The sequence below is a fragment of the Papio anubis genome, chromosome 15 (assembly GCF_008728515.1).
Source record: "Papio anubis isolate 15944 chromosome 15, Panubis1.0, whole genome shotgun sequence".
NCBI lineage: Eukaryota > Metazoa > Chordata > Mammalia > Primates > Cercopithecidae > Papio > Papio anubis.
Window position 1 is genome coordinate 77388471 of NC_044990.1, and position 26519 is coordinate 77414989.

Here is a 26519-nt window from a genome sequence, read left to right on the forward strand (position 1 = left end):
TCTATCACTGTTTAAGAGAAAGGTTGGAGCTGGGCGCGGTGGCTCACACCTGTAATCCCAGCACTTTGTGGGGGCCAAGGCAGGCAGATCACTTGAGATCAGGAGTTCGAGACCAGCCTAGCCAACATGGTGAAACCCTATCTCTACCAAAAAATCAGGCAGCGTGATGGCGCACGCCTGCAGTCTCAGCTACTTCAGAGGCTGAGGCACGACAATCGCTTGAACTCAGGAGGTGGAGGTCACAGTGAGCCAAGACCATGCCACTGCACTCCAGACTGGGTGACGGAATGAGAGCCTGTCTCAAAAAATAAATAAATAAATAATAAAAGAAAGGTTGGAACCTATTAGGCTGGACCCACGGGGGAGGGGAGGACTACTAGGCTTGGCACCAATGGGGCCGTCAATGTTTGATACCATCAGCTGCTAAGGTCTTCTAATTCACTGCCCTTGCTCTGAGTATAGTCTCACCAAGCCACTTATTTATAATATGCTTCCCATTTAGACTTTCCTACTGGGAGAAAATACACAGCCAATACAATATTCTGATCTGCTTGTGAATTCTAGTTCTCAATGCATATTAATAAAATAAAATGACATTCTGGTTTGTGCTCTTGTGGGGTTGCCTGCAACAAGTCAGTTCCCCTGAGCCTGAAACACTCTGGGTGACCAAATTCCATCTCTGGACTTGCAAACCTGAGGTCTGATCCTGTACCATGGTGACCTTATAAACCACTCCAAGACCTGTCTGAACAGTTAGTCAACCCTAACTCCATTATCTAAAACTCTCCTGTACCCACATGCCCTTCTTTACCCCATCAGATTGCAAATTCCTTTGAGAACAGGAGATACGTCTTCCTGTTTCTAGCTATGTGCTAAATACTCAATAAATGTTTCAAGAATGAGCAAATACACTTTGGGAGGCCAAGGTGGGAGGATCACTTGAAACCAGGAGTTCGAGACCAACCTGGGCAACATAACGAGACCCCGTCTCTACTAAAAATAAAAAAATTACCCAGGCATGGTGTCATGTGCCTGGAGTCCCAGCTACACAGGAGGCTGCAATGGGAGGATCTCTTGAGACCAAAAGTTCGAGGCTGCAGTGAGCTGTGACCAGGCCACTGCATTACAGCCTGGGTGATGGAGCGAGACCCTGTCTCAACCAAAAAAAAAAAAAGAAAGAAAGAAAGAAAGAAAGAAAAAAAAAATGAATAAAACAGTCAGTGGAGACAGAACTAGGAATCTACCAATAACCACCATTACTTGCATATAAGTTTTTTTCCCCTATTATTACAAAAAGTTATCTGGTCCGTTATAGAAACTGACAAGGGAAGACTATAGCATGAGTGAATGCTCTGTTTTAATTTCTCCACAGATTTTATGTATTAAAAGTCATATTCAGATAATCATCTACTTTATGCCAAACTGATTCACATTAAATTTCTATAGTTTTATTTATTTGGCTTATAGACAAGTCCAAGTCAATACTAAGAGATTTACACTCCAAAAGCACTAAAGTGCTTCTCAATAATAAGCCAAGTTTTCTTTTTCATAGCTGTGGTATTATTTTCTACTTTTCTATCAGTTAAAACCATATTTCTGCTAAAAGATGGGTTTATATCCTTTATATCCACTTTATATAAATCAACATCAAGGTGGGTATTCAAAGCATACCAGTCCTATTTCTATGTCTGGAAACAACCCATTTCCATTCTGCTAAGAAATCTGTACATTTGAAAAGGGAAGGGGGGAAAAAAACATTTCACACCATAATTAGTGTAATATGTGTCTGAAAATTAAACCTAAACATTGCTAGCATCTCAGATAACTATTGGGATAGAAATCTCACAGCATAAACATAATTTCAAAATAAAAGCCCTTTACCAAGGTATGCACCTGCAAGAAAGAAAAGGAAAAAGAAAAAAGAAAAAAAGAAAGGCAGATAGATAGATAGATGATCAACAGATAGAAAGATAGATAGATAAAAGCCCTTTCCTAGCTATTATAATAGAAGGCAAATTATTTTCAGTCAGTATCATTACTTAGGTTAAACATGTGGCCTTTGACACTAAGAAATTCTTAGTTACCTTCAGCAAATATGGACAGGAGTCTTACAGGAAGTTCCACAAAATCACAGGCATAATTAAAAAGGAAGAAAAAGGGGTGACATCCTTCCCCAAAGTGCTTATATGAGGATGCAGAGACACCTAAGAGCCCCAGTCTCAATATTTATGGGACAGTTTGTTTTTCTTTTTCTTTTTCTTTTTTTTAACAGAATGAGCTAGAAAAGCACAGAGTTGCTCCCAGAATAAAAAGAGTGAAATTTACAACTTTCTCCAAGTCTAGTTTGGAATGACAAATTTCAAATAGATCCTTTTTACTTAAAAAAAAAAAAAAAAAAAAGGCCAGGCGCGGTAGCTCAAGCCTGTAATCCCAGCACTTTGGGAGGCCGAGACGGGCGGATTACGAGGTCAGGAGATCGAGACCATCCTGGCTAACACGGTGAAACCCCGTCTCTACTAAAAAACACAAAAAAACCAGCCGGGCGAGGTGACGGGCACCTGTAGTCCCAGCTACTCGGGAGGCTGAGGCAGGAAAATGGCGTGAACCCGGGAGGCGGAGCTTGCAGTGAGCGGAGATCCGGTCACTGCACTCCACCCTGGGCGACAGAGCGTCTCAAAAAAAAAAAAAAAGTTTTTTCCTCTTAGTTGAAATGATCCCCTCCAAACACTGGGGTTACTGTGATGTTTCTGAGCCACTGTGGGAAGCCACTTAGCCCTGGGCAGCAGGGCAGGCCCACCTAAAGGGAGCGAGTGGAGGTACCTGTTTCCTCACCTGGGCCGACCCCTGGGGCCTCTGGCGTTTCTTGCTTCTATCATCACTCACTGCTGTCTCTGCAGCTTAAATGTGGAATCTCTCTCTCCTAACTACGTTCCTGACCCCAACCAGGCTGGGGCTCTGTCTGGCCTCCATCGGTGGCAGCCAACACGTTACCCTGGCCCCACTGAAGCTGGAGATTCTGAGAAGCTCATGTTTCAAACCACAAGAAATGTGAAGTGAATCGTTTCAGTCAACTTCCGATGTTAGAATTTGAGAAATGATATTGGAAAGAGATTTGAGTTGAGAGCCAGGAAACCTGAGTCCTTACCCCAGCTCTGCCTCTAATTAGCTGTGCAGTCTTGGGGGATATTTGAACTTTCCACATCAACAGAACACTCTTCTAGGATCTCTAGGTTTCCTTTGTGGTTTAAAAATCCCACAGTTCTATGAGTATGGAATTCTAAGTCTGTTCCTCTCAAATGGTTTATCTGAGTGCTGGAAATTGCTTTGTAAGAAACTAAAACATAAAAGGCATCCAGAAAAAAGAAAAAAGATGAATACCATATTTGCTTTGAATCACAGTTGCATTACCTTAATTATTTTTCTTTATGGAAAGAATTGTTGGGTAAAAAGGAGGGAAGATTCACTACGTAGATTTAAATAAATATAAGAGTGAGTATTAACAAAGATTTATCTTATTTTTCTAACCTTCTCAACTCATGGCACTGGATTTTTTATTAATTACTTTACAATGGGCTTAAACTATAACAAAATAGCCCTCTTAATTCCTGGTGGGAAGTATACAAAATCCATGGGATATTTAAAACATCATATTTTATAAAATTTTAATTAAAAGACCAACAATAGGCCCACCCTTGCCCTGGGACCATACAATGAGCTAAAGACAATCTCCCAGAGAGGCGGGTGGGCTGTAACCTGAGCCAGCTGCTGGAACCGGTGACAGAGTGTCTCCACATCTCTGCTGTTCAAAGGAGCAGAGAGCTGGGAGTTTCCTCCCTCAACAGAGAAACAAACATCAGGGACAGTCCAAAAGGAGAGCACAAGCTCTGAGGCAGGAAGAGATGGGGAGTACCCAGCAGCCTCCCAGGTAGTTCTCGAGAACCAACCTGAAGAAAGGGGAGACCACCGCACTCCAACTGAGACACTGAGTCAGGAGAGGGGAAGATGCTTCTCTTTAGGAGTGAACTGTCAGTGAGAGCAGGACTGCAAACCTAGGGAGCTGGAGGGGCATTTCAGGGTACCTGGGGTCCTGCCTCTAAGACGGTCTATTCTCTGAGGACCGAGGATGACCTAAAATCCTAGAGAAGGAAGCCCGGGGTCCACAGTGACCACCTGTTACAGAAGCTCAGCAGGCCTCGGATCTCATCAATTCCAGTCTACCCTTAGGCTTAACTGTGGAGCCATCAATCCTCTCTCCTCTTTGTAATCTCATGTAAAGCATCCGTGCTCGTGCTTATTTTGGTGCTTGTTTTCATTTACTTAGAACTATCCCTTCAAACACCTGAGGACTTCATGCATTTGTCAGAGAAACAGTACTTGAATCTGTTGAAGGAAGGGCAGCTCTTAGGGTGGGCCTGGGGCGGGGGCAGGGCTCAGGAGATGGGGGGACCTGGATGCAGCCAAAAAGCAAAGCCCAGGAGGTCCAAGCCAAGACTGAGCTCTTCAGGAGCATTCCCTGGGCCTGGCCTATCTCCCTCACTGAGTTAACCCTGGGTTCAATTTTTATTGTTCTCAGCTGGGCCAAATGGATAGCATCCACATCCATGTTCTAAAGTTATCTCTGCAAGCTACTCCCTCTTAGATGGCTCACAAGAGCTCCTTCCTTTTGTCTCTAGGCCTCAGCCAAACTGCATGGTGCCTCACGTCTCTGCAGAATTATGTCCCTTTGGGATCTGCTGGAAACCCCACATGGTTGCACTGATCTGTACATTAAATATTCTGTATCGAGTGCAGTATCAAACATTACTATTCAACAACTCTGCGAACATCGCTGAAACTTGCTGAGCGCAGAGGTGATGAAACCTTTCCAAGTATCTGGCAGATGCATTTGTTTCAGAGCATATGACTTGCTTTTTGAGAGGATTCAGTACCAAGCTAGACTGGAAATTAAAATTTACACAGGGCGTTCCCACATTTTACCTCACGGTTCATGTCTTGGCAGTTAACCCACGATGTTAATAGATAACGTCACACAAATTCCATTTTCAGGGAACCATTGCCTAAAGACCCTCCATGTTTAATTTGCTAATAATTAAGAAAATGAGCAAAGCATAGGACAGAGAGGCTGAAGAAGGAATTCCATTTAGGTTTCTGGAAGGGATTTAATGAAAGCCAATTCCCAAGGAACACATTTAAAACATTACAAGGGCTGAGGGTTTTTTTGTTGCTTTTTGAGACGTAGGGTCTCGCTCTGTTGCCCAGGCTGGAGTGCAGTGGTCTGATCATGGCTCACTGCAGCCTTGACCTCCTAGGCTCAAGCAGTTGTCCCACCTTGGCCCCCTAAAGTGCTAAGATTACAGGCGTGACTCACCGCAGAGGCTGGGCTGAGTCTTGATACAAGCAGAGAATTATACATTTCTCAAGGACTATTTGAGCCTAAGCTGTCCTAACACAGATTCTATAATCCATCTTTTTGGTGGTCTCGAGGTGGGGGGCCTTCTCTGCCTCTCTAACTGCTCCTCTTCACGGGCACCTGCATGGTCCCCCATTTCTTTCTCTGGTCCTTCAACAGAGCCACCCTTCACTCTGCCTGATGTCAAAGTACAGAGTACAAAGTACAAAAATGCACAAACCACAGTGCAGCACCCTAACCAGTAGGCCCATCTTCCCTCTATCACCTCTCTTATCTATTCTCTGCACAGCTGCCATTTGTCTTTCTAAATCTCTCATCTGACAGCATCATGCCGCCGCTGAAATTCTTTCAATGACGCCTCATTGCTACCAGAATAAAATCCAAACTCCTCAGCATGACCTAAGACCTTTTGTGACCAACCGTACTAATTTTGCTGGATTCTTCTGCCCTTCTCCAACCATCCAGCAACATGGACTACTTCTGATTCCCTAATGCACCAGGCCCCTCTGACTGGCACCAAGTTGCTCAGACTGGTCTCAGGCACACATACCATTCTGCTGAGATTACTCAAAGATACTTCTGTGTCTCCTGCCAGACTTGAGAATCTGACCATGTTATTCATCTTTAATTCTCCAATACCCAGCAGAACACCTGACACAAGATGAATGTTGCTGAGTAAATGTGAAGTTGGGACTTCAAAAGAGGGACTGCACAATTTAGTTGTGAGATCACATGAGGTTCCAAATGAAACAGCGTCTCAACAACATGCGAGACTTCAGATAGTTCCTTTCACCAAATAATGTACTGCTTCCTAAAAAGTCAGATTTCAGTAGACCTTTGAGGGTCATATGAATTTCATTCTGCTACCTTCTCAAATCCCTCAAATGGAAGTGCACACACGATTGTTTATTAAAATGCAGTAAACTAAGTAACATAAATGCTCAGGAGCCTTAATAACTAGTTATCAATTGAGTGCATTTTTGTAAAGAATCATATTTTTTTTGGTCTTACAAAGAAGCAATTTTAAAATCACTTCCTAAGTACTACTGCACAGCTGAGGACAGGAGAGTTACCCAGAAAACCAGGAGTAGCCTTGTGGTCATTCGGGGCCCAAGTGGCATGTCTGGCTTCCCGTTTAGTAAGGGATTCAGCCTGCTGAACAACTAAAGTTGAGGGTGGCAACTAAAAACAGCCACCCTCAAAAATAAAATGACATTCCCTAGAGGAGAGAATAGAGGTTGTAATAAGCTCCCTGGTAACCCAGCGTCTCCCCACCAATGGAAGGGCAGCAGCAAGGGCATGCAGAGGTCTCCTGGATGGTGGTATCTCTTTGGATTCTCAAACATCTGTGAGGACCAAATTTTAGGGGAAATGTCATCACTGAATTACAGATTAAGAAAACTGAGTTTTAGGAAGGTTTATAACTTATGAAAGGATCAGAGTAATAAGAGACAGACCTGAGTGAAAACCCCTGTGGACATATGACTACATCTTGGGTCCCGTCACTACCTCTAGCGTCTAGAGCACCTACCAACTCTTTCATACGCATTCCACTCAACCTTGAGGTAGGTGTAAGTAAGTGTACTTTCTTTTGTTTTCCAGTTGTCTGCATGTGTCTCTGGTTGTCTTTTTTTTTTTTTTTTTTTTTTTTTTGAGACAGTCTCGCTCTGTCACCCAGGCTGGAGTGCAGTGGCGTGATCTCAGCTCACTGCAAGCTCCGCCTACCAGGCTCACGCCATTCTCCTGCCTCAGCCTCCCGAGTAGCTGCTACTCGGGTAGGTGCCCGCCACCACGCCCAGCTAACTTTTTGTATTTTTAGTAGAGACGGGGTTTCATCATGTTAGCCAGTATGGTCTTGATCTCCTGACCTCATGATCCACCTGCCTCGGCCTCCCAAAGTGCTGGGATTATAGGCGTGAGCCACCGCGCCCGGCCGGTTGTCTTTCTTTAGAATTCTATTTTAGTTGCTAAAAGGACCATAATTTTGTGTGGACATCTAGCACGGTGGATAAGCTTCAAGTTAAAACATGTCCATCACAGTTATGTGTTGCATAACTCTGGAGATACATTCTGAGAAATGCATCATTAGGTGACTTTCTCCTTGTGCAGACGTGATAAAGTGTACTCACAAACCTAGATGGTATAGCCTACCACGCACGTAGGCTACAGGGTGTAGCCTATTACTCCTAGGCCACAAACCTGTACAGCATAGGACTGTGCTGACTACTGCAGGGAGACGTAACACAATGGAAGTATGTGTGTACCTAAACATATCTAAACACAGAAAAGGTATGGTAAAATACAGCATTATAATTTGATGGGACCACCATTGTTGACTGAAAGGTCATTATGCAGTGCATGACTGTATTTACACATCTTGACACACCAATGAACTTTCCTTCAGGACTTGTCTTAGGAAGACATACTCCCTAATGTGCCACCCATCATCTCTATGTAAGGTTTCACTTATGCATGGAGTATAATTTCACTCAAATCCCTCTGAGTTGACCAGCGCTACGCTGCTCCTATCAGAGCAGCATTTCAGCTCCTGGACTGTCATCCAGAGTCTTACTTCAAACACAGCGCAGAGTCAGCTTTGTAGATATAATGCTAAGCAGATGGGGAAGGCACTCTGACTCTAGGACTTCTGACATCAGGGGACTTCGATGAACTCACTGAATCTGTCCTCTTTGGATCTCGTGCACACACTCGAGAGTGTTGCTCAAACCCATGTGGGACACACTCAATATTATCTAGGTTCTTCCAGGCAACCCTGGTAGAAAAAGGCAGAGATACAGACATAGCAGGACTTGTTTTTGTTTTAGAAGCCATAGAGAATTTTGTGCCTGGTAATGTGTTAAATGACATCTAGGAATTCTGAGGCCAAAACCTGGATTTCCATTTCCTTTAAAGACTCTTGGTTTGTGTGTGTGTGTTTTTGCATGCAAACATACTGTGGCTCCTTTTCTTCTGCTCCCATGATTTGCCACCTTGAGATACGCTCTAATGACCTCAAAGGCCACTGGTGCCAAGTTCTCATATCCATCCATTTGTGTAATACCCCTTAAGTGCCTACTATGGATAAAATACTGTTGTAGGAATGTTGGCTAATGTAAACATGAATTTTCAAAAAACTATGGTTTACAATTTTAAAAAAAATTATGGCTTTCTATTCTCATGGAGGCTTTATTTTCTATTTAGGGGAAAAATAAGCAGTTTCATAGTTACAAATAATCATAATAAAGAGGGATAGCAATGAATGCTGGAGACACAGTGTATACTTCATACATTTCCATCTGATTAGGCTACCCCGATGGAAGATATCATCCTTAGTTCAAATCTTCCTCTATCCATGCCTGTTGATCTTCTTTAATATCCTAAGACATATACACTAATCACATGGATAAAATTGTCCTTCTATCCCTCATTGGTTTACAAATATGGTCTGCATTTATCCAGTTCCACCAATTGTAGAATTTCACCATTCTCTCTGACATATTTAAAATGTCAGCTAAATGTCATTTTAAAAAGAAAAGAAGAATGTGACCTCTCATGAGGAACACAAACATACAATGATGGACTAATGGGTTCATCAATATCCTTCATTCAGGATAAGAGAATAACATCTTACATTCACTTGATGTATACCGGTGGTATTTCATACGTGTGTGCTTTCATGTAGTTACATATGTAGTTAATGTCAACTCCTTACTTGATCCTAGGTTTTCCTGACCACAACATGGAACAAAAATCATGTCACAGTGTCCACTATATGGAGGAAAAAAAAAAAAAAAGCTACTACCCTCAGCAGGCTGAGGAAAAAAAATAAAGAAAATGATAAAATACTTTGTAAACATAAAAATCAACACACTGATCTTGTACCCTAATTGTTTCAGCAGGAGGCATCACGGTTCCGCTGAGTTCTCTGGCTCCTGAGGGCACCGCTACACTGTGTTCCGTGTGCGTGCCCTGCTCCTGCGTAACATGTTCAATCACGTCCCCTACGGTCCTATGCCAGGGCACATGGGGACACAGCCGCCCACACACCCTCCCCTGCCTGTAACAGCGCATGGGGCTGCAGAGGGATACCCTTGGAGTGGTGAGGAAGACGGGAGAACCCTGTGAGGTGCCAATCAGCTGAACCTCACTCAAGGATGGCGGGGTCATGGCCAGATCATCCTCCTACCCTATCAGACCTCCACCTTCATTTAGAAAGGCTGGTACAAATACAAAGTTAATTGTGCTTCCCCAATATGCTTCTGTGGTTGCTGATACGGACTCTAGCATAGAAGCTGTTTTTCAGAAGCAATTTTCATCCTTAACACTTCCTTCAGTTTAGGAAAATAACACTGAATTTGCACAGTCGAATGCTGATATTCTTGAAGTTTGGTGAGCTAAGCAAGATGGTTTTAAACAAATTAAAGAACAAATGAATCAGTCAAGGAAACAATGATTCTAAATGTTCGTAAATCACTTCCTTTTCCTGCAATATTTCTAATGAGAAAGCTTGTAACATACATCTTCCAGGGACCTGGGAATCCAGCTCAAGCTTAAATGCTCAAAATAGCCACTTGAAGAGCTCTACCCTTAACTTCTTACTTCAATTAGATTTTACATCTGATTGATGTTTAGTAGGCCTGAATTGATGTGTAGTTGGGCTGAATGCACATCTATGATTTTCTGGATTTCTTCCAAATGATTTAATGCTTTGTTACATAGTGATTCTCCTCACTCAAGAGCTGTCTAAAGTCTCAGCCATGGTCCATGTTATCACCACACCCTCCTCTCATGAGCTCTCAGACACTGACACGTCCCTTCCCTGAGTGTGCCCTGGTACCCCTCCAACTACCCCACACTAAGTATTTTTGCTCCTTCATCCTCTGGGCCCTCTGGTATCTTCTTTTCCCAGTCCAGGGTCCACCTCCAAAGACTCTCCAGCGTCGACTCCCTGGGAGGTCATTTTAGGACCTTGGGTCACTCACTGTCACCCACATCCTGCCACCATCACGGCCATCCATCCTTTCTCTTCTCTATTCCCAGGTGTCTGATGTTTCCAACAAGGCTAATGGTTTTCATTGAAATCTTCAGTGGAAAGACCCCCCTCTTGGTTGATAATTCATTTGTTTAATTCTACAAATATTTATTGAATATCTACCACTTGTTCCACATGCTTAAAAACTAAGATCCCTGCCTCCTGAAGTCTACGTAAGAAACAAGAACATATACCAGTGTGAGAAGTTCATAAGAGACAGGGAGAGAAAAAAGAAATCAGAGCAAGGTAGAGAGGACCAGCAAGGCCAAAGCAGGGTGGAGGTGTAGCAGTCAGCAATAGCCTCACTGCAAAGGTTAGATTTGGAAAAAGGTTTGCAGGGGGCAAGAGATAGCCAGGTAAAGAATTTGCAGGGAGAGGATAGGTCCCAAGCCAGAAGCCTGCCTCGGGAGGGAGACAGGAGCCCAAGGAGGCCAGTGTGGCTGCAGACAGACAGTGGGTGGTGGGAGAGGCGAGCTGGGAGAAGGCCTGGGAGTAAATGGGAAACAAGGTCACAGGGACCCTTGGGCCACTGTAAGGCCTTTGCTGGGGGATTCTGAACACAGGAATGATATCCTCTGACTCACTTTTTAAACAACCTCTCTAGCTACACTGTTAGGACCCACTGGAAGAGGGCAAGGAGAGAACCCAGAAGACTTGAGAGAAGTCTCTCGCATTAATCCAGCTAAGAGGGACAGACAAAGGCTGTGGTGATGGTTCCAGCAGGGGGAGAACAAGCTGATGACACTTGCTGCTCCCCCTGCCACTCCTCATGGTCTGCTTTCCAAACCCTTACTCGCCCAAGCTCCCCCTGCCCCAGGCCAGCTTGACATTAGCTCCCTCAGCACCATCTGCCACTACACTTTTCAATACACAATCCTCTCCTTCTATTTGGAGCTGGCAGTATCTCTCCTTCCTCAACTCTTCCCCTAAAAAACCCTTAATTCCCTCCCCTGAGACCCCATGAAGAGCCCTGCTTCAAAACTCAGACCACATTATCCTGTATCTTCCATCTCTTCTCCATGCCTAGCTTTCACCCTTCTCAGCTGACTCTTGCTTTCCCAATCCTGGTAAAACCTCCTGCAGACCTTGTCACTGCTCTGAGTCACTCTGATTCCTTTTTCTGTTTCCAGCTTACTCTAACCTGTGTCTCCCCACTCACTTCTTTACCCCTGCCCGGTCACCAACTCCACCGCCCTTTCTCGGGACCTCCCTAGCCGTGGAGAGACTGTCTGCCCACTCTGCCTGCCTTCTTCCAACTCTTCTCCTCCATTTCCTGGTTCTTATCCTAACTTCTGTCTCTGCTTCCCCTGCTTTTTCCTAAATGAAGGCACTAGCCCAGGCTTCAGTCCGTCATGCTCTCAGCCCCTTTCTTGCCTGTCTCACTTTTCTGTGGATGAATGCAGATCTTCCTTTTTAAACACAACTTCTCTCAGCACTGGACTTCCACGTTTCCAGCCACTTCAAGAGCTCCTAGCACCTGGGTGTTCCACTAAGCTCTCAAACAATACTTCCACAATAGATTCCCATGGGACTAGATTTATGTCATGACACGGGTCCTAGTCCCTTGCTTATTAATATTAAGACACACCTTTATCTCCTCTCCTAAGTTATGAGCATTTTAAAAGCAAGGATCCTAGCTTATCTTCATGGTTCCAAGTACCTCACAAAGCTGAGTCCTTTCACAAGTTGTTTAAGAATAAACATAAGTTAAATAAATATACCCTTAAGCTCAGCTGACCAGTGCTACCTGAAAAGTAAGCTTTTCTTTTTAAGGACTATGTGATGATAATTTAAAAAAACAAAAAAAAAACACAAAACAACAACAACAACAAAAAAACAGCGATCACTATTTCCTGTAAAAGGCATTACTTGAACTAGAATTAAAATTCTCATCTCCTGAAGGTTTAGAAGTGTCTATTCAGAATTTTTTTTTTTTTTGAGACGGACTTTCGCTCTCATTGCCTAGGCTGGAGTGCAGTGGCGCAATCTTGGCTCACTGTAACCTCCGCCTCCTGAGTTCAAGCGATTCTCCTGCCTCAGCCTCCCGAGTAGCTGGCATTACCGGCACCCGCCATCATGCCCGGCTAATTTTTGTATTTTTGGTAGAGATGGGGTTTCACCATCTTGGCCAGGCTGGTCTCGAACTCCTGACCTCAGGTAATCTGCCTGCCTCAGCCTCCCAAAGTGCTGGGATTACAGGCGTGAGCCACCGCGCCTGGCCCAGAAACATAATTTATCCAGATTTTTCAGTTAGGTCTAAGCCTAGACATGAACTAATATCCCAGAAACCACAATGCTCACAGAAAGTTACACTATTGGCCACTGAATTCAAACTGATAAAAATTTCAAGGAATTTATGAAAGAACACTTTTCAATAAAAAGCCAAAAACAAAGTATTGAGGTTTTTTTTTTTTCTTTTGGCTGTATATAATAAAAAAGTGAGGACAAAACATCGTGAAAATAAGTTTTTTTCTTTTCAAAAGGACAGATGGGAAATGAGATCAGGGACTTCCAGGCCTTTGTAAGCAGCAGGCACGGCTTCCTCTCCATTTCAGTGATTTGTAGATCATTATCAGTCTCATGTAAGTAGAAGAGGAAAAGAACCAGAGGAAAAATAAAACTCAGGATGTTATTGAAAGGGAAATGGAGCAAGCACATTTTTCTATACAATGCTGAGAACATTCTAGGATTCTCCTGTATTCAAACATTTCCAAAAAGTAAAATTTCTAGGATTGTCAATTATGAATAATCTTTGGTCTGCACTCCTATCCTTCTTTTCAGTTCTCTTGCTAAGACATTTATACACCATGAGTATCAGTGGGAAAAGCACCTAAGGACTCACTCCTTGACCTGATTTTGCAAACAGTTCTAAGGATGACAACAGTTTCCCACCCATAAATATAGCACAGAAATCCTATAATGAAATCCTATGCTTTTAAAAAAATCGTTATTTTTAAATACATAAAACATAAAATATACCATCTTAACCATTTTTAAGTGTACAGTTCAGTGGCATTAAGTGCATTCTCATTTTTCAACCATCACCACCATCCATCTCCAAAATTCTTTTCATGTTTCCAACTGTGTCTCTGTTCTCATTGAACAATAACTCCCCATTGCTCCCCACCTCCGTCCCTAGTAACCACCATTCTACTTTCTGCCTCTGATGAATCTGATTCTTTAGGGACCTTACGTATGTGGAATTGAACAGTATTTGTCCTTCTGTGACTGGCTTATCCACTGAGCATAACACCCTCAGGGTCCATCCATATTGTAACATGGGACAGGAGTTGCTTCCCTTTTCAGGCTGAATAATATTCCATTGGATGTAAATCCCACATTTTGTTTCTCCATTTATCCCTTGACGGACACTTGGGTTGCTTCCCCCTCTCGGCTACTGTAAATAATGCTGATCTCAATAGGGGTGAACAAATCTCTCTTTGAGTCCCTGCTTCCAAGTCTTCGGGGCATATATCCAGAAGTGGGATACAACGTGCTTTTGAGACAGGGTCTCACTCTGTCACCCAGGCCAGACCACAGAAGCACAATCATGGCTCACTGCAGCCTCAACTGTTAGGCTCAAGTGATCCTCCCACCTCAGCCTCCCGAGTAGCTGGGACCACAGGTGTGCGTCACCATGCCCAGCTATTTTTTTTTTTTTTCCACAGACAACTCAGTATTTATTTTTGTGCCTTCCTTCCTATGTATTTGAAGTCTTCAAAACAAGGCTCCAGGAACCTCCAGACTCAATTATGCCCCTGGGCTTGGTCCACTGTTACAGGAGTCTTAGGGAGCCTTGTACATAAGCTTGAGTTACTCATTCACAATATTAAACCCCAAGACAGAAGATACAACTAAGCAGAACTCCCTCCTCTATTCCTCCATGGCAAATGCTGATTTCAGATGAGGCAGCAGCCAATGTCAGAAACGCTGGAATTTTTCCTTGGAACTGGACTGTGATGAGAGGTGCCTGCCACGAACATAAGCGACTGTCTTTTCTTTGACCCTTCCTTTCCGGTTTTTGAAGATTAAGCAGGAAATAATCTTTTCTGAAGATACTTGGTAATAATTCCAAAAAAACCCAAAACACGTGCTTCCACTACACTGTGCTTTCAGATATTCTGGATCGGGTTCAGCTGGCGGATGAGCTGATTGATGTGTTCACCCCAATAACGAGGTGAGCCCATCTCCTTGAGGAAGCCCACTCTATTCTTGGTAGCATGATGGGCCACCGAGAAGTGGGAAGGGCACAAGACCCATGAGATCTCCTGGAAACACTTCCCTGGGAAGGCAATTTCATGAGTGAGGTCTCCCAGGCAAATGACACCGAACTCCCCCAGGTGCTCCTCAATCACTGTGTTGTCTGTCAGAGGGATGGTCTCATTCTCGACCTTGGCTTGTCCATGTTTCAAAATGAGTTCTTGGACAGACTTCAGATTGGAAATCCCCAGGTCACATAAGGTTCTACTATAAGCAGCATTTTTAGGCTCTGGGGGGATGACTTTTACAAAGATACCACTGAAAATTTTCTTCAGGCAAAGTCTTGTCATGGTTCTCTGCACCAGTAAAGTCACACCATGAATTCTTTAGATGCATAAGACAAAGGCCAAGGAATGTTTATCTGGCAATTCCAAGGCATGAGGTTTCACTTCTAGTTGTCCGAGATGCACCTTGTTGCATTTCTGCCGCTGGGAATCATGTAGGAATGATTCCAGTCACTTAAACATGAACCTTTTCCTTTCTTCTGCTCCTTCTTTGCTAAAAGTGCCTGCTTTACCTGAGTGGTTTTCAGGGCTTGATAAGCCTTCCTCTTTTTCAGATTTTCTGGAACCAAAGGGATTTTTCTTTGCTCTTGCTCTGCCATCTTTCCAGTATCTAATATTTTTTTAATTTATTTTTCGTAGAGACGAGGTCTTGCTGTGCTGTCCAGGGTGGTCTTGAACTCCTAGGCTCAAGCAATCCTCCCACCTTGGTCACCCAAAGTGCTGCGGTTACAGGCACGTTACAGCCAACGAACCCAGCCCAACATGCTCTTTTTATCCTTCCATACAAGCTCTATCCACTAAACACCAAAGTCTAATTTTTATGAAATATGAATGGTAGCATAAATTTCTTCCAACATTCTTACTAATCACTACTTTTCTCATATTCTATCACTTTACATAGTTGCATAAGCATTAGTAAGCTGTGTAACAAGTCAGGATACGAGGAGCTTAAAAGTCAGATGAAGATTCAGTGGGTTAATCGCAGGGTTAACAATGTCCCCACCAACAGGACCATCAGGTAAAAAAACTTCCACTTGAAGGAGAATCGTCACTGGAAATCAATAGTCAGCTGCCACCCAAATCCCATGTCTTTGATGGAAAAGGCAGGCGTCCTGGGCTTGACTTAAACAGTTAAACAGAGGCTCATCATGTCTTAAGCGACAAGTCAACTTATACAGCTTGACCTAAAGCCTTTCAATCTAAAAACCATTACCTCTGTCTAACTGCTTGTTAAAGTTTACCTCTAACTTTGCTCATGGAAAAAGTAAGTTCTCAGATTTACGCCAAATAAACTGGGTAAGATGACAAAACAATAAGAAAAATAAAGGTTTATTAATCACTGGAAAAAAAATACTCTCCAGTCCCTGTTTTACCTGCACTTTTTAATTTTAGAAATTACCTACTTCTGCCAAACCGAATCATTGATCCTGCAAACACTTTTACAAATCTAGTCACTGGGACTGCCACATGTTCCAAACAGTATTAATATTTACTTGATGAATCAAAGAAAAATAACCTAATTCTTGTAAAAATTTTACTAATTAGTAAGGTAAGCAATGGGTATTCAACCCTAGCACCTAGCAAGGAAGGCATTTTGTGCATGTGGAGGTGGGCAGGTGGGTGGGAGGACAGAGGCTCAAAGCCAGACCTTCTCAGGACCACAGCACGGGGTGGGGGGGACACCTGCAGCACGCAAGAAGCCTAAGAAGCAGGCTGTGAAGGGCCAAGACCACATACTCAAGTGTTTATGTGCACAGTGCAGACAGGCAGTAGGAAAGGAACTGAGAGAGTAGGGTAAAAAGTTTCTGTGGACTTAAATAGCTTCAGACAATATGGGATTTCAAGTGGTCTCTAAAGTGTAGGAAAGATCTAGAAGAGAAGATCCTGCTGGCAAGGAGAACCATGAAGCCAAAGCAAAGATGGCAGAGATCCCCCAAGCAACAGGATCTGATTCTGCAAAAAGAAGGGCCATCAGCTAGCGACGGCTGCAGGCCCCTTGGTGTTCCTGTCCCTGGCCATGGCGATCACATATACCTTACTTCATTAATATTCCCTTTCTTTTTTTTTTTTTTTTGAGATGGAGTTTTCCTCTTGTCGCCCAGGCTGGAGTGCAATGGCATGATCTTTGCTCACTGCAACCTCCACCTCCCAGGTTCAAGCGATTATCTTGCCTCAGCCTCCCAAGTAGCTGGAATTATAGGCGCCCGCCACCACACCTGGCTAATTTTTGTATTTTTAGTAGAGATAGGGTTTTGCCATGTTGGCCAGGCTGGTCTCCAACACCTGACCTCAGGTGATCCACCCGCCTCGGACTCCCAACGTGCTGGGATTACAGGCATGAGCCACCGTGCCTGGCCTACTTCATCAATATCCTGATGGCTGGGAACTATTATTTTGATTTTTTTCATTAGTTTGTTTGTTTTGAGATGGAGTCTCGCTTTGTCACCCAGGCTGGAGTGCAGTGACGCGATCTTGGCTCACTGCAACCTCCGCCTCCCGGTTTCAAGCGATTCTTCTGCCTCAGCCTCCTGAGCAGCTGGGATTACAGGCATGCATCACCATGCCCGGCTAATTTTTGTATTTTTTAGTAGAGACGGGGTTTCACCATATTGGCCAGGCTGGTCTCGAACTCCTGACCTCGTGATCTGCCCGCCTCAGCCTCCCAAAGCGCTGGGATTACAGGCGTGAGCCACTGCGCCTGGCCTATTCTTTTGATTTTTAAAAATTCACGTTTACTTCATGTCTCTCTTCTTTGCTGCTGTTGTAGCAAATGCTCTTCGGTCATCCTCAGGCAACTACATGCAACCTGCAAATCTTTTCTTGACACAACTTATTTTCCCAGAATATGTAGATGCCTTTAGAATCGGACCAGTAAAGGCTCAAGATCAACATGTGCCTACTTGAAAAATGTACACGAGCATCACCACTATCCATGCTTATATTTTAGTAAATTGTCATTTCAAATATATTTGGCAGAAATGTACACCAAGTTCTATTATTTTAATAGTTAACTTATATTGCTTAATTATTTAAGTGCAGTAAATCACCCCTCTGCATGCGTTTTGCTGCTGCCATTTCCTAACCAACTTGGTATTACTTTTCCATATGAAATAAAACACTTTTCCCGATCTAATTTGTTCCCTCTGCCTCTAATAATACAATAATTCTGCTCTTATTCTGCCTAAGAAAACAGAGAGAGAAGGAATCTGTGACACTGCGAAGACCTTTCACTCATCCAGCTAATTAGACAGTTAATAACACCACTGAGACAATTTAACTAGAAAGTACAGAGTACACGGCCTTACCTGATGAGAAAGCGGGAGTCTATAAGAAAACAAATAATTGTACCCAAACTTCACTGGGGCCCATCACAATTCCTGTGATGAGAATCAAAGCTCAAATTTAAGCTCCTAAATCTCTAGGAAAACTTCCCCCCAAACAGAAAATAATATTTGCTCATCTCCTTAGCCCACAAAATGCTAGTGAGTTCTTTGCCTTTCCTAGAGTATTTGCATCTGGTATCACCAGAGTAGTTAAAAGCAAAGGGGACACAGTAGTTTTCTCAAAGTTTAAACTGTCGCCGGGCGCGGTGGCTCAAGCCTGTAATCCCAGCACTTTGGGAGGCCGAGACGGGTGGATCACGAGGTCAGGAGATCGAGACCATCCTGGCTAACACGGTGAAACCCCGTCTCTACTAAAAAAATACAAAAAAATAGCCGGGCGCGGTGGCGGGCGCCTGTAGTCCCAACTACTCGGGAGGCTGAGGCAGGAGAATGGCGTGAACCCGGGAGGCGGAGCTTGCAGTGAGCTGAGATCGGGCCACTGCACTCCAGCCTGGGCGGCAGAGCGAGACTCCGTCTCAAAAAAAAAAAAAAAAAAAAAAAAAGTTTAAACTGTCTGATTCTGCAATTCCTTAAACATTCAAGTATCCTGTTCCCTTGGGATAAGATGATACTCAACTAACTGTATCTTGTTTCTTTGGTTTGTTTCTTAAGCAATTTTATCTCAGTCATACAGAGAATTTTTCATTCTAGGTTGCAAACTCAAAAAAGTTGTTACTGTAATTAATACCAAGAAGAACACATACTTCGTGTTCGGAGAAATTTGAGATAACCTTTAGCTTCCTCAGACAACACTACAGGAAAATCTTGTCAACATGGAGTATAATTTATAATCATTTGATTTTGCTTTTCATTTGTTGCCAAATCACAGGCAAAAGCCATCATTCAGAGATTCCCATTTATTTGTCCGTTCCTGTGCAGTTTAGTCATGTAATGAAGTATGCAAAGCATGATATTTTTTGGCATGACCTCAACCCATTTACCAGTTACTTTGGCAGCAACACCACATGAATGGTCAATTTCATTCCCATGGGCATTCCTTTTCTGCAGGACAGAGCTAAACAATAATCATTTTGGGGCCCATGTATCCCTAACAAGTTAGAAAGAGTGAACATTTGTGAAAATTCTCACCTCTGTTGTAAGCTGGAGTCTCTTAAATTTGGTGGGGGAAAAAAACTTCAAGGATCATAATTTAACAATTGCTATTAACAAGGAAGTTTCTAAAGACAATGAAGTATGCACAGAGCTGTATACAGTAAGTTATGTTCTGTGGGGTGGGATTAGAAAGAAGGTGTGGGGAGGCTTTTCATGTCAATTATTTCAATTTTCCCTCTCATTTATCTTTTTGTACATGGATATAACACTTTTGGAATCAAACAACAAAGAATCAGTGAAGCTTAAAACAATATAAGGCAGCTCGATTCACAACAGACAGGGCTTAAATGGTAACAGCATCAGGTAGAGAAGCATCCAACTAAGAGCATCAAAGGAGAGAAGAAAGAAGTGCCAGGATTAGGTCCCGGGAGAGTAAGGAAAGTAACCAGAACCTCCAAATGGACCAAGGTGACTCGCTGCAAGGCATTTAACACCACTGGGCTTCCTGAAGGAAGAATGTCCTTCTCACTCCTCAGCAGCCTCGCAGCTTCTTGTTAGTCTCTCAACCACAGGCCATAGCCCGAAAGAGCAGCACACAGCAGGAGCTGTGCTGAGTCCTCCACATTTCTTCCAAGGAATAGCACCCACATTACACTAGAGAGGTAAACTTCAGGACATTCCTTGCTAACCTTGAACCCTTTGCTGGGAGTCCACACACAGTGCAGGGCCTCTGAAGGCAGGCTCCCAAAGTGCCATCCTAAAAAAATGCATGACAAAATCTCCCACTGCTCCCCAGCAAAGCCCATCATTAAGATTCTAAGGTACTTGGCCAAAAAATCTAAATCAAAACAAGTCTCAAAAGACACAAAGGCACTTGTGCCCACTAAATCAGCCCGGACAGAGTATAGCACTTTTATTCAAGACACACACACACACACATTTTTGCATACTTATAATTAATATGCAAAACTAATACCATTAAAAATTATCAACTCATGAAGGATGCTTGGAAGAATATAAAATAACTTTTCTTTCTTTTTATTTTTTTTTTATTTATTTATTTTTTTTGAGACGGAGTCTCGCTCTGTCACCCAGGCTGGAGTGCTGTGGCCCGATCTCAGCTCACTGCAAGCTCCGCCTCCCGGGTTCCCGCCATTCTCCTGCCTCAGCCTCCCGAGTAGCCGGGACTACAGGCGCCCACCACCTCGCCCGGCTAGTTTTTTTTTTGTATTTTTTAGTAGAGACGGGGTTTCACCGTGTTAGCCAGGATGGTCTCGATCTCCTGACCTCGTGATCCGCCCGTCTCGGCCTCCCAAAGTGCTGGGATTACAGGCTTGAGCCACCGCGCCCGGCAATAACTTTTCTTTCTTAAATAACATCTTATTTTCATCTTTTAAAAATCATAGTTAGGCCGGGCACGGTGGCTCGTGCCTGTAATCCCAGCACTTTGAGAGGCCAAGGCAGATAGATGACTTAAGGCCAGGAGTTCGGGACGAGCCTGGCCACCATGGCAAAACCCTGTCTCTACTAAAAATACAAAAATTAGCCAGGCATGGTGGCACATGCCTGTAATCCCAGTTACTTGAGAGGCTGAGGCAGGAGAATTGCTTGAACTCAGGAGGCGGAGGTTGCAGTGAGCCGAGATGGCACCACTGCACTCAAGCCTGGGTGACAGAGCAAGACTGTGTCTTAAAAAAAAAAAAATCATCATTAACTAACCAAATAATAAATCAATACATAGAAAAATACTGTTTGTTAACATCAAACACATGGTTCTATGGATAGAAACATAACGTTACTTACCTGAAAGTCATCGTAAGGGAAGAGCAGCATCTCCCGTAAACAGTCGTTCAGGATCTGAGTCTTCTTCTGGACGATGACATTTTCATAGTCGAGTGGCTCAATTAGCTTTGGCTTTGCCTGGAAGGTGAAAAGATAAGCAAGACATTCTCATAAACAAATGCCATTTCTTAAGATAAAGAACTTAATATGCTCTACTCTATGTTTTGTATTTTCTACAATTAGAGTATGCTAGTTTTGCTATCAGAAAGAAACAGAAATAAGAGTTGTTTCCAAAGGGACAAAAAAATGCTGGATGGTGTCCTGCTACACAGAGTGATGCTTGTTCAGTTATTTAAACACAAAGGAAGCTCTGCATTCTGGTGGAGGTTCCAATCATTTCTTAGGTCATCCCTGACTAGGTATGTCCCCTTCCAAGCCTTAGAGTCTGCCAGAGCTGCCCTGATTAGGTGTCCAGCCACGGCCTGGCAGTCAAGGTCAGATGCCCAGAATGGCTCCAGCCACAATACCATCCCTTCTTGGCCCAGGGCCTAAACGTATGCACAGGACTCATTATTTCAGACAAGGCTCCAAGACACCCTTCTCTGAGTCTCAAAATATCCCTCCCTATCCCCAGATACCTATACTTAATATGTAATACCCAAAGGTAGAAAGATAATGAGCTGAGCCCAAACCAGGCAAGCAGCTGGGTCAGAGCCAGGGGGGCAGGTACTACTTAAACCGGGGCTTATGGGCGAATCCTAGGGGATGGGGACGTCCATCCCTAGCATGCACTGAGCATGAGAAAGAAGTAACGAGTAAGTAGGGAAGAAGAGAATATGGCTTTCCTAGCTATTTCCAAAGTTAGATCTCTTGGTTAAAATCCCTTTATCTATCGCAGTCACTGCCACCTTGTTTATGGCTCACTTTCCACATATGAGGCATTGACTGGGCTAGGTCAGGGATAAAGATACATATTCAACTAACTATATTATAGTATGCCAAATGCTAAAATAGGCATATAGAAGATGTTATCAGAAGTAACTAAGTCCAGGGCAAGCGCAGTGTCTCACGCCTGTAATCCCAACACTTTGAGAGGCCGAGATGGGTGGATCACCTGAGGTTAGGAGTTAGAGACCAGCCTGGCCAACATGGTGAAACCCTTTCACTACAAAAAGTATAAAAATTAGCCATGCGTGGTGGCACATGCTTGTAATTCCAGCTACTAGGGAGGCCAAGGCACAAGAATTGCTTGAACTGGGGAGGCGGAGGTTGCTGTGAGCTGAGATCACGCCACTGCACTCCAGCCTGGGTGACAGAGTAAGACTCCATCTCAAAAAAAAAAAAGTAACTAAGTCCATTATATCAACAGTTACTAGAAGATTATTTTTGAAACTATAATCACCTGATATACACAATCTCAATAAATGCTTCATGTATTAAAAACGACAATTTGTATAGAAGAAGTATATTAAAGATATTTGGTATGTGGCATCTAAATTGGCAATTGTGACTGAGGCTTGCTATTTGTTTCCAAAACCTGTCTCCTTTCCAATACAGGTGAACCACATTTCCCAGCCTCCTCATGGTTTGGTGTGCCCACGTGACTGTCTTCTAACCAATTGTATTCGAGTAGAAAAGATGTGGCCACTGCCTCATCTGGGCCCACAAAAGGCTTCCATGTGGCCCCTCCCCCTTCCCTCTGCAGCCACGCACACAGGATCCAACACTGAACTGGGTGGCCTGAGGAAAGGATGGAGCCTAAGATGGAAAGAGTCTGGGTCCTGAATCCCCTTACAGAAGACCGCCTGCTCAAACAGGCACTGAAATGCCCCAGGAGCAAGAACTGAAACACCTACTGTGTTCAGCTGCTGAGATTCTGGAGTTGTCTGAAGTAGCAGTCAACTTGCTTTGCCTGTTATACAGATACATGCTCATACTTAACTCCAATTACTTGATTTAACGAGACTCTACAAAGATGTTTTGACATGCTAAGAAAAAAAGCAATGCCCAAACGAGTCTGCAATTATTATAATTAAGTAAAATACGTGTTATGTGGACAGAGACTAAAACTATGCAAAGCCCAAAAAATTAAAGCTATATAGTAAAATGCTGGTAATGGTAAACTGTTTTTACATTCAAAAAAGACAAAAAAAACTTTATACAAATTATTTTTAAATAAGAATTGCCCAGAAAATATTTTTCAAACTATTTTAATTAAAAAAAAAAGATTCACTCTTTTGTCACACTGCACAGAGTAACCAGTCAATAAATGCTTGTTGGCAAAATGAATGGATGTCGTGATTAATAACATTTTCCCTAGGAACCGTAACCATATTCCTAATAAAACCCAAATATGCACATAACTTTCTAAAATTCCATTACAAAGAGGTCAGATGGACCAACACTGCAGACTGGGTAGACACCATGTTATCCCTGGCTTACATGGTGGCTACCCCATAACCACGGGCCAGGGGGACTCTTTCGTGACAGCCCCAGCTGCCTGCCCAGGCACAGGCACAGGCACAGGCACAGGCTGGGCAGGGCTGAATCCTCAGCTGGGTACAGCCCCCTTTGCACAGGGCCCTTGGCTCCACTCCCCCCAGGTAAGGCCCATGATTCTTCAGACTGTTGGAAGGCAGAGGTGCATTGTGAGTCCTGGACAGGGAGGGGCGTGGAGGGACACTGCTGAGAATGGGCTGTTCCCAGGTGCCAATGCTGTTAGGTTTGGGGTTTTGTTTGACTTTGTTCCTACAGCAGGGCAGTCAGGTGGCTTTCTACAAAGGGCATGCCCTCCAAGAAGCTGGACTGGCATCCATGTGGGCAGCCATCTAAAGAGCCCTGCTGCCACCGCTTCAGCAGCTTCCCCCCAGTGGGTGGCTCCCAGCCCACCAGCTCCAGCCCACAGCACCTCAGCAACCTTAGCCACCAGCCACCATCCCTGGGCCACAACCACACTCTCCAGCGAGGCCTGAATCTCTGCCTTGGGTAAGGATGACAGGCTCTTCCCAGTCTGTTCCTTCCTTGGGGATCTCTGTTCCTGCATTTACTCTTCTTGTATCCTTACAGCAGGAGTCGAAACTCTTTGTGTAAAGGACTTTGCCAGCCTTACAGTTTCTGTCACAACTGGTAAACTCTGCCATTGCAGCACAAAAGCAGCCACAGACAATAAGTACACACATGGGCATGGCAGTATTACAATAAAACTTTATTTATAAAAACAGGCAGCAGCCAGATTTTGCCCAAGGGCACAGCCTGATTTAGAGTTAACTTTACCCCCAACAGAGTTAATCCCCTTTCACCAATTTAGTAATTCTTTATATTAATTTTCCATGTTCAATTACTGATGTGTTTCCTGTCTCTGGACATATAAGATACATACATGTTTACAACTCTTAACGTATTTAATGATTTTTTCGCACCTATCTGAATAAACTTGGGTTGCTTAAAATGTTTGATAATAAAAATATTCATGGGTCAGTTTCATGTATTTAGGGCACCAAATAATACTTTAATTAGATGAATTTCTGTATCCCCCCAAGGTGTATCTTGGGGGTATCTAATGAAAGGATGCAACGTTGTGGCTACTATCTTGCTTTTGTGTGACAAAGTGTAACTTTCAAGGTGTTTTCACTGATCACAATTACCACTCAACAACTGAGACTGGAAACTGAGGATCCCAAGTTGAGCTAATTGCTACAAGTGTCCCACCAAGTACCCAGCAGAACTGGACTGGGACAGGACGCAGTCTTCTGTTAAACAGAATTCTTTCTTCTCCTATACTAGGCTACCCTTTGAACAATGTGTGCTTAGCAATACTCAACCATAGTAAATGTGTGAAGGGGAGTTTATAAGCCAACATTTCTGTTAAAGACTGGTCATGCAGTACCATGACCAGGAAAACTCATGGTACTGACTGAACAATAAGAGAAATCTCATGAAGGATTAACATGTATCAGGGACTGCGAAAATTTTCAACTTGTACAAACCCTAACTCAGGTCACTTAATGAAAGAACTCCTAGTGACCTCATAGGGCAGAGGTCTTTAGCAGCTGCTGGAAGCACTTCCGGGACACATGACTCACTCCCTAGCATGGGAGTGGTCACATGCTGCCTGAGTTAAGAACAAGGCAAAAAGACCAGGCACAATGCCTCCCTTCTACAGGTATCCTCTGATGGGGAAAAGAAAGAAACCATCAGAGGAGAAAGGCTGGAGAATGGAAACTGGTGAGGGAGAGAGGCAAAGGGAACAGAAGGAGATGCAGGGGAGGAAAAGGAAAAGAGAGGCAGGGATGGAGGCACCCTGGGGAGGAAACCAAAGACAGAAATGGCAGAAGAAAGGGACTTAGGAGACTTGGAGGTGGATCTGTGGGAAGTCACACCACTGCATCCACTAAATTGTGGGTTAAGAGGATAATCGCCTATTTTCAACTCTTTTTAAACTATGATTCACTGGTGGCAGCTGTTCACTGTTCTTCAGCCCTGCTAAGCTTTTCCAGGTGCTGGTGGGGCATGGAGGCGGGGACAGCCCACAAGCGTAAGGAACTGATTGGCCTGCGACATGATTAGTGACAAGAACGTCACACTAACGGCAAAATGATGTAGGCTAATTACCAGACTGCCGGTTCCTGCTATTATTTGTAAGAACGAGGCTTGGCACAGATCTGGCACACAGCCTTGGTTTTAAAGCTATCACAACATGCTCAAGTTCAATTCTTCCCCTGGTGACAGACTTCCAAGGGAGAAGTTCTTAATTTTCTATCTTCAAAAGAAAACCAGAATTACCCAAATTGACCATGGTTGTTGGTGGAGCTGCTCTGGAGCCACCAGCACCATCGTGTTTTGAAACCCTGAGAAGTCATCAGTTTGAACTGTGAATATTTCAGGATGCTGTTTCTCCCTAAGCATGGTGGGGCCTGGCTGACTCCCAAGCCCACGACATTCAGAGCATACACACTGGTGACTGCTGCTTTTATAGTGTATAAAATTCTAACTCGGTCTATACACAAGTCCTTCAGCTTTCCGCGTCATGTGGAGGCGCAAGTCCTTATCTATGAACATTCATTCCTCAGGCTTCCTGTGAAATCAGAAAGGGAGAGGGCGGTAGTACTTTCAGTCCACAAATAGTCCACAACAGTGGTTCTGAAAGTGGGCTCCCAGGAACTGTGATTCAGCATCGCCTGGGAACTGGTTACAAACGCAAATTCTGAGGCCCCAGCCCAGAGCCAAGTCAGGAGCTCCAGGAGCAGGGACCAGTTACCTATGCTTGAACAGGGGATTCTGGAAAATCCCTGATCAATCATGATGCCCCAGGAACTACATTAGAATTTTCAGTTTCAGGGAGGAAGAAGAAACAAGGCCGGTCCCGAGCCTCCTCAAGGTTACAGACCCCTTTGAGAGCCTGGATCCTCTCCCCATGAAAACTGTATACATTCTTTGCTTTCTATGATTGTATACACAGCTTTGAGGGGAGGGCTGTAATTCCCTGGAAAGTGGTCATGTGGAACTGAATCGAAGAAGCCCTGGGCTAGTGGAAGAGCCAGGCCTGTAAATATTTAGCTCAACGTAAAGAGAGGTACTGGGAGAAGTTAAATGCA

At 43.8% G+C, this 26519-nt stretch overlaps 1 protein-coding gene and 1 pseudogene across 40 annotated transcripts in view; both read right to left on the minus strand.

Moving 5' to 3' along the window:
- DOCK9 (dedicator of cytokinesis 9) overlaps nt 1-26519 on the minus strand; it is a 299896-nt gene that overhangs the window by 143538 nt on the left and 129839 nt on the right. For all 40 annotated transcript variants that reach the window (XM_009192144.4, XM_003914024.5, XM_003914026.5 and 37 more), the window contains exon 2: nt 20947-21063. In XM_009192144.4, the coding sequence (XP_009190408.3) occupies nt 20947-21063 (117 nt within the window). The remainder of the gene's footprint in view (nt 1-20946; nt 21064-26519) is intronic.
- On the minus strand, nt 14091-15347 carry LOC108582957 (annotated as a pseudogene).